Source organism: Pan paniscus, chromosome 11 (assembly GCF_029289425.2).
Source record: "Pan paniscus chromosome 11, NHGRI_mPanPan1-v2.0_pri, whole genome shotgun sequence".
NCBI classification, from domain to species: domain Eukaryota; kingdom Metazoa; phylum Chordata; class Mammalia; order Primates; family Hominidae; genus Pan; species Pan paniscus.
This window is the reverse complement of record NC_073260.2, coordinates 119,299,131-119,317,354: the sequence shown is the minus strand read 5'-3', so window position 1 is coordinate 119,317,354 and position 18,224 is coordinate 119,299,131. Positions and strand designations below refer to the sequence as shown.

Genomic DNA, 18,224 nt, shown 5'->3' with positions numbered 1-18,224 from the left:
TTTTAGTAAGCATAAAAATAGTATTACAGGAGGAAAGTTAAGAAAAAGAAGTAGAACAACCAAATTCAAAACAAGCAAAGTGCAGCAGCACATTGGGAGCAAAGAGGGATATGAGAGTGTGGGTAGGGCAAGTAAGGAGACTAAATAAGAACTGAGGGAGAAAGTTCCTTGTAGGTGGGTGGGAAAGGGGTGGAACTGACACCATTGACGCAAAAGCTGAGTAATAGCCCTAAGCAAATAAATGCCTGATGAAGGCATGCAGAAAGCAGTCTGGAGCCCAGAAGGGACACACCCGCACAGTCTGGTAGGCTACAGCAGCAAGTCTCTAAAGAAAGGCTGAGAACACCCAGAACAGGAGAGTTCAGGTCCAGGATGGCCAGCCTGTTCTGGTCCTATCTGCCAGCAATCTGGCTGCTGCTGAGCCAACTCCTTAGAGAAAGCCTAGCAGCAGAGCTGAGGGGATGTGGTCCCCGGTTTGGAAAACACTTGCTGTCATATTGCCCCATGCCTGAGAAGACATTCACCACCACCCCAGGAGGGTGGCTGCTGGAATCTGGACGACCCACAGGTGAGAGCCCTGGACTACCAAACGATCAGAATGAGGCCTGAAAAAACAGGCTCCAGATCTCATTGACTGCCTGTAGTCAACTCAGACTCTACTGTGGCTAGTGCCTACAAGTTTGTGGTTTTTCATTGTAATGTGCTTTTATTAAAAGGGTCTCACCAGAAATCTCATGGGAAGTTGGGGGTAGAGGGGAAGCTGCAGGACAAACAGAAGAACAGCCTCACCTTGGAGGCTCTTGGTGCCTTTCCCACCTGGCAGCCAGAGATACAGGGTGGAGAAAACGGAATCCTCAGAGAAGGTGACTATTCTCAAACACCAGCAGGAGGTGAGGTGTACTCCCAGACCCCCTGGAAAGCTGGGCAGGCCAGAAAACAGGTGTGATTGCAATGGGATGCCTGGGCCAGGCATCTTCAATTAAGAAGAAAGGGGACAAACAGTGAGGTGATGAGCTGATTATCATTTCTGTTTATGCACCTATTGGCCTAGGGGCAGCACACTGAGACCTCTGTTAGGTTCCTGGAATGTGAGATAAAGGGGGCTTAGATTTAATAACTCTCATCCTTTGTCATTCAGCTGGGCAATGGTCTATGTCACCAAAAACGTCCTCTTACAAAAAAGTTTTTTTAATGCACACCAACAGAGCACCTTGCCTCCCATTTCTTTGAATCTACTCTTGTAGTGTGTTGAGAGAGATGAGATGAAGAGAAAGAAAGTTGCCTGGATGACTAGAGGGGAAATTGAAGGGGACCAGAGACAAGGGAATTTCACTGTTCAGACCATCATAGCTGATTTGATTAGTGTTTTCAACATTTGAGACTGCAAAGCATTTTCTTTAAAAGCAAGATTTCAGAATTGAGGAAAGTTCAATACCAGGATAGTTTTCAAACTTTACCAAGTAACAGGGTATTCATAAAGATAAATTGCCAGCTAAGTTAAAACTAGCAGGGGCAGTTTCCAAAAGAGATAGAGGCTACTATATTCTGTCTAATAGGTCGTATTAAGTTCTGAAAAGCTAAGTTAAATTACTAAACATTGTTTTACATTTAATACAAATGACATAGGTTTTGAACCAGCAATGTGTGACTCCAGAACTGCTTCTTGTAACCCTTATGCATACACTTCATTAAATCATTAAATGACTCTGTTTAAAGTTATCGTGCACAGTGAATGCACTTGGATTTTGTGTGATTTATATAACGATTTTGAAGTTATTTCCTTTTTTTACATTATTAGTCAGAGCTTGTTTCATTTTACTATAAAATAAGGGAAGAATACCACAAAGTCAAAACTAATGCAAACTAAGGAAGAGCATGCTGTACTATAATTTCTATTTAAATTTCACTTTTTTTCAGAAAATAAGTGAAAATCCTCATTTAAATACTTTGACAAATATAGATAAATGTAACAAGAAAAATGGAAAGTATTCATGGATAACAAATGTTAACATTTGATGTCGACACATATAGATGTATGTTGCTTCTCAGCCTTTTAGCTAAGATCCAGTGATATAGATGTATAGATTTATGTGGATCAGATTTGAATATCTGAATCTTTCTATTAGAATAACTTGTGATTATAAAAAAAATTCCCTATTGCTATCCAGTACATAATGCATTGAAGTTATCAATCAAAACAGTGTCAGGGAGAGTCAAAAGTGGTACGGTATAGGCATTTAGAGGGTCATTACAAGAGTGTGTAGAGGGGACAGGATGAGGAGTTAGCATATCCTTAATATTGTAGTATCTTAAAGTGCCCTACTCTAAGTAAGCTAAGTTGTTGAAATGTTAGGATACTTGCTGATTCTCTTTGGTGTTTAATTACATTGAGGCAATGGGTACATTGTGGTCTAGGCAAATTGTATAATTTTTCTGATCCTCTTTCACATGAATGTTTTTCCTCACCTTTCATTCCTCTCTTTTACTTCACAGAAATGGTGTCAACCTCCAACAACAAAGATGGACAAACCTTAGGTACGACATCAGAATTCATTCCTAATTTGTCCCCAGAGCTGAAGAAACCACTGTCTGAAGGGCAGCCATCATTGAAGAAAATAATACTTTCCCGCAAAAAGAGAAGTGGACGTCACCGATTTGATCCATTCTGTTGTGAAGTAATTTGTGACGATGGAACTTCAGTTAAATTATGTACATAGTAGAGTAATCATGGACTGGACATCTCATCCATTCTCATATGTATTCTCAATGACAAATTCACTGATGCCCAATTAAATGATTGCTGTTTATTAGAACATGAGAATCATTATTAGTATTCACATGTTTCACTTGCTCTGTACTACTATAGTCTCTCCAAATGGAGGAAGTTAGATAGATGGAATAAGTTCTAGTAGTTGATAGTACAATGGGGAAATTATACTTAACAATAATTCGCTGTATATTCCAAAATAGCTAGAAGAGAATTGTAATGATTCCAACACAAAAAAGATGAATGTTAGTTTGGATGCATATCCCAATTACCCTGATTTGATCATTACGCATTATATACACGTATCAAAATATCACATGTACTACAAAAATGTGTATAACTGTAATATGTGAACTACAAACTTACTGGAAATAAATTTTTAAAGTTTTACACACATAAGCACATACGTTCACACACACTCACTCGAGTCTCTTCATTTTTCCTCTTTTCACACTAGAAGAAATATAAGAGATAAAGGATCTAACCATCTCTAACATCAGCTCATAGTACGGAGGAAAAGCAGTGAAGGAATGAACTGGTGGGAGAGGTATTAGGCATGTTCACCCTAGGGTAAACCCAGAGACCTCCCTAGAACTTTGCCCAATGCATATCCTCCACCTCCCTCTCAGCACGCTGCCTTTAGACCTTCAATCATTCTATAAACTCCTCTTTTGTCCCTGGCATTACTCCACATCCCCTCATCACAGTGGTGAATTGGCACAAATACTGGCATTCCTCTGGCTACACATACCTCCTCCCTATGTGTCTCTAAATCCTAAATCAAAGAGTACATTTTATACTCTGTCAGTGAGGTTCTACTAGTTGTGTTTGTTTGTTTGCAGGCTAACTGAAGCTGCTACTACCTCATTATCAGGTCCTATAAACTTAATTCAAGTGGCATGATTTGAGTAGCCCTCTGTGCCTGCCCATAAAGTGCTCTGAATCTAGTGTGGGACAAGGAGAAGCAAAGGATAATAAGTGCAATGATACTTGTAGGTCATCATAGAGACTGCAATGATCCACAGGAATCAGGGTTGTTTTTAATGCCAACATGTGAAAGAATAAATATACAGGGAACAGTGTAGGTAAGAGGAGAGAGCAAAATTTCCCTAAGGAAACTGATGGCTGATCTGCATCTTGAAAGACATCTAAGCAGAAGAGAGTGCAAAAAGGGACAAGGAGAAGCCCAGGAAAATGCACAAAGGCCTGGAAGCATAGCATGTGTGGAAACAGCCAGAGTCAGCAGGGCAGGAGGTGGTGTGGAGAAAAGGAATTGTCAAGATCTGGTTGGAATGGAGACAGGAGAGAGGATCTCAAACGATTCCACACAATGCAGCTATGGGGTTTAGGCTGCATCCTGGAGTAAGGAAGAACTGCTCATGATCTTGATACATCTCTCATAAAGAACTTTTTCCTACCAATACTCTATTGAAGATGAAGAGGGATCATGGGAGTCATAGGGCAGAACTCATAGATTATACTGTACAGTCTGAACTGTACCACCTGGTTTGCCTAGACTCCTCTAGATTGTTCTTTGAGAACAAAGGGGAGAAGCGCATAAGGTGTATTTCTTGACAGTAGTGTCGATCAATAAAATATCAATATTTTGGGTTTCTACGTTATTCATGATCAATGATTGAGTTTACTCTATGTGCCTATCATTTTTCTAGGACTTTAAGATTCAGGAGAGAAAAAATAATTATTATGCTTTCATGGAGCTTCTACCTGGTTACTTGACTGACTCTGAACCTTCTCTTGGCACATGCATTCTATACATAATTCTATTCTTTTAGTAAAAATAGAGGTATGAAAACAGGATAATAGAGAAAGCTCCATAATTTTATCTGGTGTCTATCATTTCAATCTCTTAACCAGGAAATACCCAAAGACTGCTTCCAGGAGGATTTTTAGGAGATGGAAATATCTCTCACTCTTTGTCCCACTGCTTATAAACCTGCATGACACCCTAAAGTGACAGCAGGACAGGCACCTAGAGTGGTTCCAAGGATGTATGAAGTCCTTCAGCTGCTTTAAGAAAGTACACAAACTGGTGGCTTAAGGCAATTGAAATACATTTTCTCCCAGTTCTGGAGGTTAGACATAGAAAGATGATGCACTTTCCGTAACATGTAGAGTATAATCCTCACTGGCTTCTGGTGGTTTGCTGTCAATCTTTGGCATTCCTTGGCTTGCAGGTGCCAATCTTCAGCCTCCACACTGTCCATACATGGTGTGCTCTCCGTTTCTGTGTGCACATTGTTTTCTTATGAGTACACTAGACATTTTGATTTAAAGGTCCACTCAGGCTATGATGACTTCATCTTAACTAATTATATCTGCAACAATGATTTTTATAAGCATATTCTGAAGGATTATTATCTTAGTCCATTTTCTGTTGCTAATAACAGAACACCTGAAATTGGGTAATTTATAAAGAAAATAAATTTATTTCTTACAATTAAGGAGTGTAGGAAGTGCCAGAGCCTGTCCTGGCATCTCATGAAGACTTTCTTTCTGATGGGAAATCTCTACTGGGTCTTGATGTGTTGCAGAGTATCACACAGCAAAAGTCCAGAGCATGCTAACATACTTGCTTAGGTCCCTCTTCCTCTTTTTATATAAGCTACCATTTCACTCCTCTGATAATCCACCAATCCTTTAATTCATGAAAGGGTTAATCCCCTCATGAGAGCAGCTTTCATGATCCAATCACTACTTAAAGTCTCCAACTTTAATTCTGCCAAAATGGAGAGTAAGCTTCCAACACATGAAATTGTGGGACACATTCAAACCATGGCAAATGTTGGTTATGACTACAGTATGTCTTTTATGGGTCCTAGCTGAACCAAAGATACCTGAGGGAACACAGCAATTTACCTCTCCATTCTCTCTCTACAAGTTATTTATAAATAAACCATTCCTCAGAGGACACAGAACACAAATATTTCTTCTAGTAAATATAAAATGGTACAGTGAAAATGGAAAACCATTTGACAGTTTTTTAAAAAAAAACTAAATATGAAAATACCTTATAACCCAAAACTTTCACTCCTAGATCTTTACCAAATATTCACACAAAATTATTTATATGAATGTCCATAACAATGTTGGATTTTTTGTTAACACCTGGGCATTATGGAATGTCCATCATTATGTCTATAACATAACTATGAATGTTGCTTTATAGTAATGAAACACTGGAAACACCCTAATCCCCTTCATATATGAAGATTTAACAAAGTCTGGTACATCCATATCATAGAACACTACTCATCTATTAAAATGAGCCAATTATTAATACACAAAACAACCTGGACAAATTTCAAGAAAACTAGGCTAAGTATAAATCATTGGTCACAAAAAGTAACATTTTGTGATTCCTTTTTATAAAATGTTCTTGAACAAAATTATAGAAAGTAGGAATAATTTTTCAAGGTGAAGGCCAGGGAGTGGGGCACGAGTGGGTAGTGGGTGTGACTATAAGGATTGCTTGAGGTGCTGAAATAGATTTATCTCATGCTTCTATCATGGCCAATATTCTGGTTTTGATATAGTACTATTGCTTGAAAAGATACAGTCATTGAGGACAACTGGGTAAAATGCATTCAGAATCTCTGTAAATTATTCCTTACAGGCCATACATGACCCTACAATAATCACAAAATTAAAACTCTGGAAACAACAAGAAAACAAACAAGCTAGTTAAAAAATGGGAAAAGAACTTGAATATATATCTTGCATAAGAATATACACAAATGACTTACAAGCACCTGAAAAGATGCTCAATATTATTAATCATTAAGGAAATGCACACAAAAACCACAATTAGGTATCATTTCACATTCATTAGGATGGTCACTATAAAAAGAACACAAAAACATAATAGAAAACAACAAGTGTTGGCACATACGTGTAGAAATTGGAAATCTTGTGCACTGTTGTTGGGAATGTAAAATGGTACAGCCATTGTGAAAACAGTATGGTAGTTCTTCAAAACAGAAAATGGAATTGTGATATAAGCAGTAATTCCATTTTCAGCTATATATCCCAAAGTACTGAAAGCAGGGCCTCAACTAGATGTTTATAGACTCATATTCAGAGCAGCATTATTCATATTACCTAAAAGGTGAAAGAAATACATGTATCCATTAATGCGTGAATGCATACGCACAATTTGACATATACATACAATGAAATGCTTTTGGTCTTGGAAAGAAATTCAGATACATGCTACAACATGGATGAACCATGAGGTTTTTATGCATACTTAAATATGCTAGTCACCGAAGAATGAATATTATATTATTTCACATATATAAGATATGTAGAATACAAATATTTATAGAGACATAGCATGGAATGGTGTTTTCCAAAATAAGGAGGGAAAGTGAACAGGGATTCATTGTTCAATGGGTATATAGTTTCAATTTTGCTAAAAGAAAAACAATATGAATGTAGTTAATACCCCTGAACTGGACATTTAACAGTGGTTTAGATGATAAATTTTATGTTACATGTTTCCAATGTATTCACAACTTAAAAACTCATCAACATAGATGAAATTGGAGGACATTATTTGAAACGAAATAATCCAGTCACAGAAAGAAAAATACCGCTTAAACTCACTTATAAGTGAGATCTAAAAAACTCAAACTTATAGAAGGAGAAAGTAGAATACTGGTTAGCACATTATTCAGTGGAAAGAGGAATTTGGAAGATGTTGGTCAAAGAATACAAAATTTCAGATAGAAGAATGATGTTCAAGAGACTTACTGTACAACAAGGTAACTAAAGTTAATAAAGTATTGCATATTTGAAATTTGCTAAGAGAGTAGATTTTAAGTGTTCTCACGACAAAAAAACTATGTAAGATAAACCATATGGTAATTAGCTCAATTCAGTCATTCCACAATGTATACCTCTTTTAAAATATCATCTTACAATTTTTATTTTTCAATTTAAAAATTTAGAGAATGTCAGCAAGATGGTAGACTAGGAAGCTCCAACTCTTGTTCTCCTACAGAAACATAAGGAAACACCCAGAAACTATGGAAATAACCTTATAGGAGCTCCAGAAAATAGTCAAAGACTTACAGCAACCAAATAAATTGTCACTCAAGAAGAAACCAGTTTCAAGATGGTAGAACAATTTTGCAATAATTTCCTGCCCTTCCCACACCACTGGTGCAGCAATAATCTTGGTCTGGAAGTGATGGCAGCTCAGTTGTTAGTTTCCTCTCCCAAAGTGAAGGGAGCAGAGTAAACCTCATTTTCAAATTCTTGTGTACAGTTGAAGGCTATCTGAATGACAGGACTGTGTTTCCCCTAGCTTGGATTTTAGGCAGAAAAATCAGTGAGCACTGGTCATAAAACCTGTGGGGAGAGTACAGGAATACACACACACACACACACACACACACACACACACACACACACACAGCTGTCTGGGCAAGAATTACAGATGGATACATGCAATAGACCATTTAAAGACCAAGGATATGAGGTATAAAACTCTGTGGGTAATTAAGGCATTCAAATGCAGCTGTGTATACTGGGGAATGGAGAAAATAACACAAATGCCCAGGCATCACACATGCTCAGACAAGATCTCAGAAGGCTTTAAATTTTCACTTGGCCTGGTCACTAGGGTATGTATAAGTAAGCTCCATATCAAATCAATCTACAAAGACTAGGATAGGTGGCTGTTTATTCAAATGACCCATTTTTAATAAAAAATCAAAAGTTATACAAAGACACTGGAAATATGACACATCCAAATGTACAAAGGAATTGGACGAATACCACCCCTGAAGAAGCTTAGTCATCAGATTCACTACTAAAAGTCTTTAAAACAACTGTCTTATATATACTAAAAAAGCCTAAGGAAAATGTGGACAAACAACTAAAAGAAATTAGGAAACTGATACATGAACAAAACAAGTATATCAACAAAGATAAAAATGATAGAAAGGAAACAAACAGAAATGCAAGAACTGAACATTATAGTAATGCATACAAAAAATTCACAAGAGTGGTTTCACAAAATATTCATAGAAGAATTAACAGAAACATTCTCAAACTCTTCCACAATTTTGAAGACATGGGATCACTATCTAACTAAATTCTATGAAGTCATCATTAATGTCACACCAACCTCAGACAAAAACTGTTAAGAAAAACAAACTGCAGATCAATATCTGTTATGAATACTGACATAAAAACTAATATTCAAACAAGAGCACATTGAATTTAGTAGCATTTTAAGGCTATTATATATCAGGTTATGTAGAATTTATTCCTGAAAGCATGAAGGTCCAACATGAAAAAAAATCAATATAAGATACCACATGTGTAAAATTAAGGGAAATAACTACCTGATTGACTTCATTTACAAAAAAATGGCAAAACCAACAGCCTTTCATAAAAAAATTCAATAATGTACAAACCAAATAAAATTTCTTCAACATGACAAAAGCATGAAAAACACACAGCCAACATCAAACTCAATAGTAAAATACTGAAATCTTTTCCTGTACATTAAAGGAGACCGGAATATTCATTTTTCCCTTCTATTCAATAGTTTTGAAAGTCTTAGACAGAGTAATAAGTTTGATGAAATTATAAAAATGATAAATATAAAAAAAGGAAAGTAAAATATTTTGGTTCCAGACGACATGATCTTACATGTAGAAAATCTTAAATATTCAATGCAAAAAAAGTTAGTGTAATAAATTAACTCAGCAAAGACACATAATACAAAAATCAACATGAAAAAATTAGTTACAGGTCATAGGCTGCTGGTCAGCCCCTCCAATCTCAAACTACAGGTCTGCTCCAGAACATGGCCAGCCCTACAGCTCCAGCTGGCAGGCCAGTCCACAAAGATTTGGAATCCAGTTATGTCTAGACTCTAGAACAGCCCCAGTGCTGCTAAGGCCCCAGATGTTAGGCTTGCCCCAGGCTGCAGACCAGCAACTACAGATTTCAGATCTAGGCCAGCACCCATCATCCAAGGCACCAGTCTTTGCTCAGTTCCAGGCCCACTCCAGGTTCCAGACTGGTCTCCACAGACACAAGCTCCAGAGAAACCAAGATCCAAGTCAACCTCAGTGGATTCTAGTGCTGGGTCAACCATCATAGACTCAGGCTACAGAACCAACCCTGCAGACACAATCTCCAGGCAGATACCCATGTTCTCATTATTCAGGCTTGTCCACAGACTCAAGTTCTAGGCCTGCCCATTCACTGACTCAAGCATCAAGTCAGCCCACATGCAGACTCCTGCTACAAGTATGCCCATGGACCTCCTCAGGTGGCCTGCCCAGAAACTCTGGATGGGCTGATTGATGAAGGGTTTTTCCTGCCAAGTCCAATCTGTAAAGATGGGAGGAGGTGCTTATTTCTTCACATGTACACGCACCAACTAAAGGTCAGAAGGATCATGACTGATTAGGAAAATATGATACTACCAAAGGAACAAAATAAACCACCAGTAACCTACCCTATAGAAAGGGCTACCTATGAACTGCCTAAAAAAGTTTTCAAAACAGTCATCTTAAAGAAGCTCAATGAGATAAAAGAGAATACAGATAGATGACTGATCAAAATCAGGAAAACAATACATTAACTAAATGAGAAATTCCACAAAGATATAGGAACCATAGAAAGGTGCCAAAAAGAACACAAGACTAATGTGAAAAACTTCATAGAGAACTTTAACAGCAGACTTGATAAAGTAGAAGAAATAATGAGTGAGCTCAAAGATAGGTCATTTGAAATTACACAATAAGAGCAAAAAGAAAAAAGAAAGGAAAAAGGTGATGAAAATCTATGAGACATATGGAACACCATCAAAAAAACCAAAATATAAATTATGAGAGTCCTAGAAGGAGCAGAGAAAGAGAAAGGAGCACAAAACCTACTTAGAGATTTGATGACAGAAAACTTCCCTAATCTGGAAAGAGCCATTAACATTCAGATCCACTTAGTCCAGAGAACCCAAAATAGATCAAATATAAATAGATGTCCATTGAGATAAACAAAAAAGAAAATTCTCAAAAGTCAAGAAGAAAGAGAGGATTTTCAAAGTGGCAAGAGAAAAACAATTGATCATATACAAGGTAACCCCCACTAGTTTAGCAGATTTCTTGGCAGAAAGCTTGCAGGCCGAGAGAGAGTGGGATGATATATTCAAAGTGGTGAAAGAAAGAACAGTCAACCAAGGATACTCTATTAGGCAAGCCAGTCCTTGAGAAATAAAGGCAAGATAAAGATTGTGCCAGAAAAACAATGCTGTGAGAATTCATCACCACTAGATATACTTTACAAAAAATGCTAAAGGGATTTCTACAACTTGTAGCAAAAGTACTCTAACTATGGACATGAAAACATATTGTAAAGGAAAGAATGTAGTCAAATTCAGAATACTCTAATACTATAATAGTATTGCATAAGTTTTTAGACTCTAATATAAAAGTTAAAAGTCAAGACTGTTAAAAATTTCAGTAGTTACAATAATAGTTAATGCATACAAGATATATAAAAGATGTAAATTGTGGCATTAATAGCATAAAATAGGTAGCAGGGGAAGAGAAAGTAAAGTGTAGAATTTTTGCATGCAGTTGAAGTTAAGTTGTATTCAGCTTAAAATGGATTACTGCAACTATAAGATAGTGTATACAAGCTATAAGCCTCATGGTGAAAAAAAAAGTGCAGTAGGAACACAAGAGACAAAGAGAAAGGAATAAAAGCATACAACTACAAAAATTTCATCAAATCACACAGGAAGACAGCAGGAGAAGAACTGAAAAACAGAACGGCAAAACTTTCAGAAAGGAATGAACAAATTGTTAATAGTAAGTTCTTACCTTTCAATAATTACTTTTAATGCAAACACATTAAATTCTTCAATAAAAAGTTATAGAGTGGCAGAATGAATTTTTTAAAGTTATACTTTAAGTTCTGTGATACATGTGAAGAACCTGTAGGTTTGTTACATAGGTATACACGTGCCATGGTGGTTTGCTGCACCCATCAACCCGTCATCTACATTAGGTGCTTCTCCTAATGCTATCCCGCCCCTAGCCCCCGAACCCCTGACAGCCCCTGGTGTGTGATGTTCCCCTCCTTGTGTCCAGGTATTCTCATTGTTCAGCTCCCACTTATAAGTGAGAACATGCGGTGTTTGGTTTTCTTTTCCTGTGTTAGTTTGCTGAGAATGATGGTTTCCAGCTTCATTCATGTCCCTGCAAAGGACATGAACTCATCCTTTTTTATGGCTGCATAGTATTCCATGGTGTCTATGTGCCACAGTTTCTTAATCCAGTCTATCATTGATGGGCATTTGGACTGGTTCCAAGTCTTTGCTATTGTGAAGAGTACTGCAATAAACATACATGTGCATGTGTCTTTATAGTAGCATGATTTATAATCCTTTGGGTATATACCCCATAATGGGATTGCTGGGTCAAATGGTATTTCTGGTTCTAGATCCTTGAGGAATAGCCACACTGTCTTCCACAATGGTTGAACTAATTTACACTCCCACCAACAGGGTAAAAGCATTCCTATTTCTCCACATCCTCTCCAGCATCTGTTGCTTCCTGTCTTTTTAATGACCGCCATTCTAACTGGCGTGAGATGGTATCTCATTGTGGTTTTGATTTGCATTTCCCTAATGACCAGTGATGATGACGTTTTTTTCATATGTTTGTTGGCCGCATAAATGTCTTCTTTTGAAAACTATCTGTTCATATGCTTCACCCACTTTTTGATGAGGTTGTTTGCTTTTTTCTTGTAAATTTGTTTAAGTTCTTTGTAGATTCTGGATATTAGACCTTTGTCAGATGGATAGATTGCAAAATTTTCTCCCATTCTGTAGGTTGCCTGTTCACTCTGATGATAGTTTCGTTTGCTCTGTAGAAGCTCTTTAGTTTAATTAGATCCCATAAAAATTAGGACCCAACTCTATGCTGCCTACAAGAGATTCCCTTTATCTTTAGTGACACACATTGGCTGAAAATGAAGAGATAGTAAATGATATTTCATGGAAATGGTAACCAAAAAAGAACAGGGGTTGCTACACTTACATCAGACAAAACGTACCCTAAGTCAACAACGGTCATAATTTAAAAATCATGAGATGTGAGGACAGAAGATGGCATATAGGAGGCAGGACTAGCTTGCTCCTCCTACTTGGATTGACAGAATAGTGTGTGGAGACTCACATTATAAACTTTTGATTTAAAAACTACTACAGGAACACACCAGAAAGCCAAGAGAATCCACAGATGCTTTGAAGGAACTGGATCACACCTGCAGGATCACACCAAAAAACTGTGAGTCTGCTTGCTCTCTCAGTGGGCAGGCAGGTGGTCTGGGTCAAGTTCTCAGCCCTGGTCACTGGCTGCCTGGAAACAGACTAGGTGCTGTTGTGCAGGTGGGGTGAGGGGTGGCACAGTGGGAGTGAGACTGGCCTTTAGGACTGTGGGTTGCATGGGAGCAAGGTGAGACCTGTGACTGCCAGCTTTCTCCCATCTTCCTAGTGACACATATGGCTCAGGAGAGGCAGCCATAATTCCAATTCCCCTGGGAATAGAACTCCATTGGACTGGGAACCATAACTCCATCTCCTACAGCAGCCGCAGCATGCCCCACCCAATGAGAGACTGAGCTCAGACACATCCATCCTTGCTCCCACCTGGTGGTCTTTCTTTATCCACCCTGGTAGCCAAAGACAAAGGTCATAATCTCTTGGGAGCTCTATGGCCCTGCCCACCACCTGTGAAACCTAAATACTTAACTAGGTGTCCCTAGGGCAAGTTTGCATCCTCCCTGTAGGATTGCAGCTGATGTGCTCTTGAAAGCACCACCTCTCGGCTGGAGGCAACCAACACAAAACCAGCACACTAAACAAAAACACAACCAACAACCAACACAGATTCCACTTCACTCCCTGCTACCTCTACCAGAGTAGGTGATGGTATCCACAGCTGCAAAGACCTGAAAATGGATCACATCACAGGACTCTTTGCAGACATTTTCCAGTACCAGCCCAGAGCCCAGTAGCTCCACTGCGTGGCTATAGACCCAGAAGAACAAAAACAATCACCACAGTTCAGCTCTCAAGAAACCCCATTCCTAGGTGAAGGGGGAGAACACCACATCAAGGGAGAAGCCTGTGGGATAAAAGAATCTGAACAGCAGCCTTCGAATCTCAGATCTTCCCTCTGACATAATCTGTCCAAATGAGAGGAACCAGATAAACATTTCGGTAATATGGCAAAACGAGGTTCTTTAAAACCCCCAAAGGATCGTCCCAGCTAACCAGCAATGGAACCAACCCAAGACAAAATCTCTGACTTGCCAGAAAAAGAATTCAGAAGGTCGATTATTAAGCTAATCAAGGAGGCACCAGAGAAAGGTGAAGCCCAACTTAAAGAAATCAAAAACATAATACAGGATATGAAAGGAAATTTCTTCACTGAAATAGAGGGCATAAATAATAAATAATCACAACTTCTGGAAATCAAAGACACACTTAAAGAAATGCAAAATGCACTGGAAAGTCTCAGCAATAGAACCAAATGAACAGAAGAAAGAACCTCAGAGCCTGAAGACAAGGCCTTTGAATGATCCCAATCTGTCAAAGACAAAGAAAACAATTTAAAACATGAATAAAGTCTCCAAGAAGTCTGGGATTATGTTAAACACCCAAACCTAAGAATAATTGGTGTTCCTGAGGAAGAAGAGAAATCTAAAAGTTTGGGAAACATATTTGAGGGAATAATCAAGGAAAACTTTCCTGGCCTTGCTAGAGATCTAGACATCCAAATACAAGAAGCTCGAAGAATACCTGAAAAATTCATCCCCAAAAGATCATTGCCTAGGCCCATAGTCATCAGGTTATCTAAAGTCCAGATGAAGGAAAGAATCTTAAGAGCAGTGAGGAAAAGCATCAGGCAACCTGTAAAGGAAAACTTATCAGATTAACAGCAGGTTTCTCAGCCGAAACCGTACAAGTTAATGGGATTGGGCCCTAAACTTTAGCCTCCTTAAAACAATTATCAGTCAAGAATTTTGTACCCAGCATAACTAAGCTTCATACATGAAGGAAAGATACAGTCTTTTCCAGACAAGCATATGCTGAGATAATTGACCACTATCAAGCAAGCACTACAAGAACTGCTAAAAGGAGATCTAAATCTTGAAACACATCCTCAAAATACACCAAAATGAACAACCTTAAAGCAGAAGACCTCTACAAGGAAAACTACAACACACTGCTGAAAGAAATCATAGATGACACAACAAATGGAAACACATCCCATGCTCATGGGTGGGTAGAATCAGTATTGTGAAAATGACCATACTGCCAAAAGCAATCTACAAATTTAATGCAATCCCAATCAAAATACCACCATCATTCTTCACAGAACTAGAAAATACAAATCTAAAATTCATATAGAACCAAAAAAGAGCCTGCATAGCCAAAGCAAAACTAAGCAAAAAGAACGAATCTGGAGGCATCACATTACCTGACTTCAAAGTATACTATAAGGCCATAGTCACAAAAACAGGATGGTACTGGTATAAAAATAGGCACATAGACCAATGGAACTGGATAGAGAACCCAGAAATAAAGCCAAATACTTACAGGCAACTGATCTTCAACAAAGCAAACAAAAACATAAAGAGGGGAAAAGACACCTTATTCAATCAATGGTGCTGGGGTAATTGACAAGCCACATGTAGATGAATGAAACTGGATTCTCATCTCTCACCTTATAGAAAAATCAACTCAAGATGGATCAAAGACTTAAATCTATGACCTGAAACCATAAAGATTCTAGAAGATAACATTGGAAAAACTCTTCTATTCATTGGCTTAGGCAAAGATTTCATAACTAAGAACCTGAAAGCTAACGCAACAAAGACAATAATAAATAAATAGGACTTAATTAAACTAAAAAGCTTCTGCACAGCAAAAGAAATATTCAGTACAATTAACAGACAACTCACAGAGTGGGAGAAAATCTTCACAATCTATACAAAGGACTAATATCCAGAATCTACAAGGAACTCAAACAAATCAACAAGAAAAAACAAAAAACAAAAAACAATCCCATCAAAAGTGGGCTAAGAGTATGAATAGACAATTCTCAAAAGAAGATATCCAAATGGCCAACAAGCATATGGAAAAATGCTCAACATCACTATCAGGGAAATGCATATCGAGACCACAATGCAAACCATCTCACTTCTGCAAGAATGGCCATAATAAAAAACATCAAAAAATAATAGAGTTGGCATGGACGCAGTGAAAAGGTAATACTTTTACACTGTTGGAGGGAATGTAAACTAGTACAGCGACTACGGAAAAGATTCCTTAAAGAACTTAAAGTAGATCTACCGCTTGATCCAGCAATCCCTCTACTAAATATCTACCCAGAGGAAAAGAAGTCATTACACAAAAAAATACTTGCACGCACATGTTTATAGCAGCATCATGGCAAATATAAAAATATGGAACCAGCCCTAATGCCCCAAAGAAAATGTGATACAAAACACACACACACACACACACACACACACACACACACACACACACACACCATAGAATACTATTCAGCCATAAAAAGAATAAAATAATGGCATTCACAGCAACCCGAATAGAATTGGAGACTATTATTCTAAGTGAAGTAACTCAGGAATGGAAAACCAAGCCATAGTTCTCACTCATATGTGGGAGCTAAGCTATGAGGATGCAAAGGCATAAGAATGATATATTGGGCTTTGGAGACAGGGAAAAAAGTGGGGGTGGCAAGATATAAGACTACACATTGGGTACAGTGTATGCTGCTCGGGTGATGGGTGAACCAAAATCTCAGAAATCACCACTAAAGAACTTATTCATGTAACCAAACACCACCTGTTCCCCAAAACCCTATTGAAATAAAAAATTTAAAAATTAAAAAGTCATTATATAATGATTAAAGGGTCATTTCATCAAGAGGACATAACAATTGTAAAAATAAATGCACTCAACATCAGAGCAACTAAATATATAAAATAAATACTAACAGACCTTAAGAGAGAAATAGACAGCAATACAATAACAATAAGTAACTTTAATAGTCCATTTTAAACAATGGATAGATTACGCAGACACAAAATCCAGAAGGAAACAGTACACTTGAATAATATAGACCAAATGGACCTACAGATATATACAGATCTTCCCATCCAACAACAGCGGAATACACATTTTTTTCAACACACACAGAACATTCTCCAAGACAGATTGTATGTGAGGTAAAAAACCCAAGTGTTATCTAATTCAATAAGATCAAAATTCATATTAATTATTTTTTTCCAACCACATTGGTATGAAATTAGAAATCATAGGATGAATTTCAGAATATTCGCAAATATGTAGAAATTAAACAACATGCTCCTGAAGAAAAATGGACCAAAGGAGAAATTAAAAGAAAAATTTAAAAATATCCTGAAACAAATGATTATGGACATACAACCTAACAAAATTATGGAATGCAGCTAAAGCAATCTTAAGAGGGAAATTTATAGCAATAAACACCATAAGAAGAATATGGATCACAAATAAACAACCTAGTCTTTACATTTCAAGTAACCAGAAGTCAATAATATGAGGAAAATTGAAAAATTCACAAATGTGGAAATTAAACATCTTCCCAAACAACCATTAGGTCATGCAAGAAATCAAAAGAGAAACAGAAAGTTAACTTGTGACAATTAAAAATAAAAACACAACATACCAAAACTTATGGGATGTAGCAAACACATATCTAAAGAAAAGTTTTTGGCATAGGCCTATGTCAAAAAAGAATGATACTAAAAAACAATGAAACTTTACTTCTAAAGACACTAGAAAAAGAGGAACATAGAGAGTAGAAAGAAAAAGTGTGAAAGATCATAACAGAAATAAATAAAATAAAGCTAGGACAATAGAAAAGATCAATAAAATAAATATTTTTTGTGGTATAAATTTAAGGGGTATATATGCAGTTTTGTTACATGGCTATATTGCATACTGGTGAAGTCAGGGCTTTTAGTGTAACCATCATCTGAATAGTATGCATTATATCCACCAAGTAATTTCTCATCCTTCACCCCATCCCCCTCCAGCCTCCTATCCTTTCATCTCCAGTGTCTATTATTCCACACTCTATGTCCATGTGTACCCATTGTGTAGCTTCCACTTATAAGTGATAACATGCAGTATTTGACTTTCAGTTTCTTAGTTGTTTCACTTAAGATAATGGCCTCCAGTTCCATCCAAGTTGCTGCAAAAGGCATGATTTCAATCTTTTTATGGCTGAATAGTATTCTGTTGTGTATATATGCCACATTTTCTTTATCCAATCATTTGCTGACAGACACCAAGGTAGATTCCATATTTTTGCTACTGTAAGTAGTG

The 18,224-nt window shown here is 37.4% G+C and overlaps 1 protein-coding gene across 1 annotated transcript; it reads left to right on the top strand.

Annotated features, from left to right (window-relative positions):
- Positions 1-267: 267 nt before the first annotated feature.
- On the top strand, positions 268-4,144 carry INSL4 (insulin like 4). The gene is made up of 2 exons (XM_003823371.5): positions 268-568; positions 2,494-4,144. The coding sequence occupies exons 1-2, from the start codon at positions 373-375 to the stop codon at positions 2,715-2,717; spliced, it is 420 nt and encodes a 139-aa protein (XP_003823419.1). The 5' UTR covers positions 268-372; the 3' UTR covers positions 2,718-4,144.
- The last annotated feature ends 14,080 nt before the right edge of the window (positions 4,145-18,224 follow it).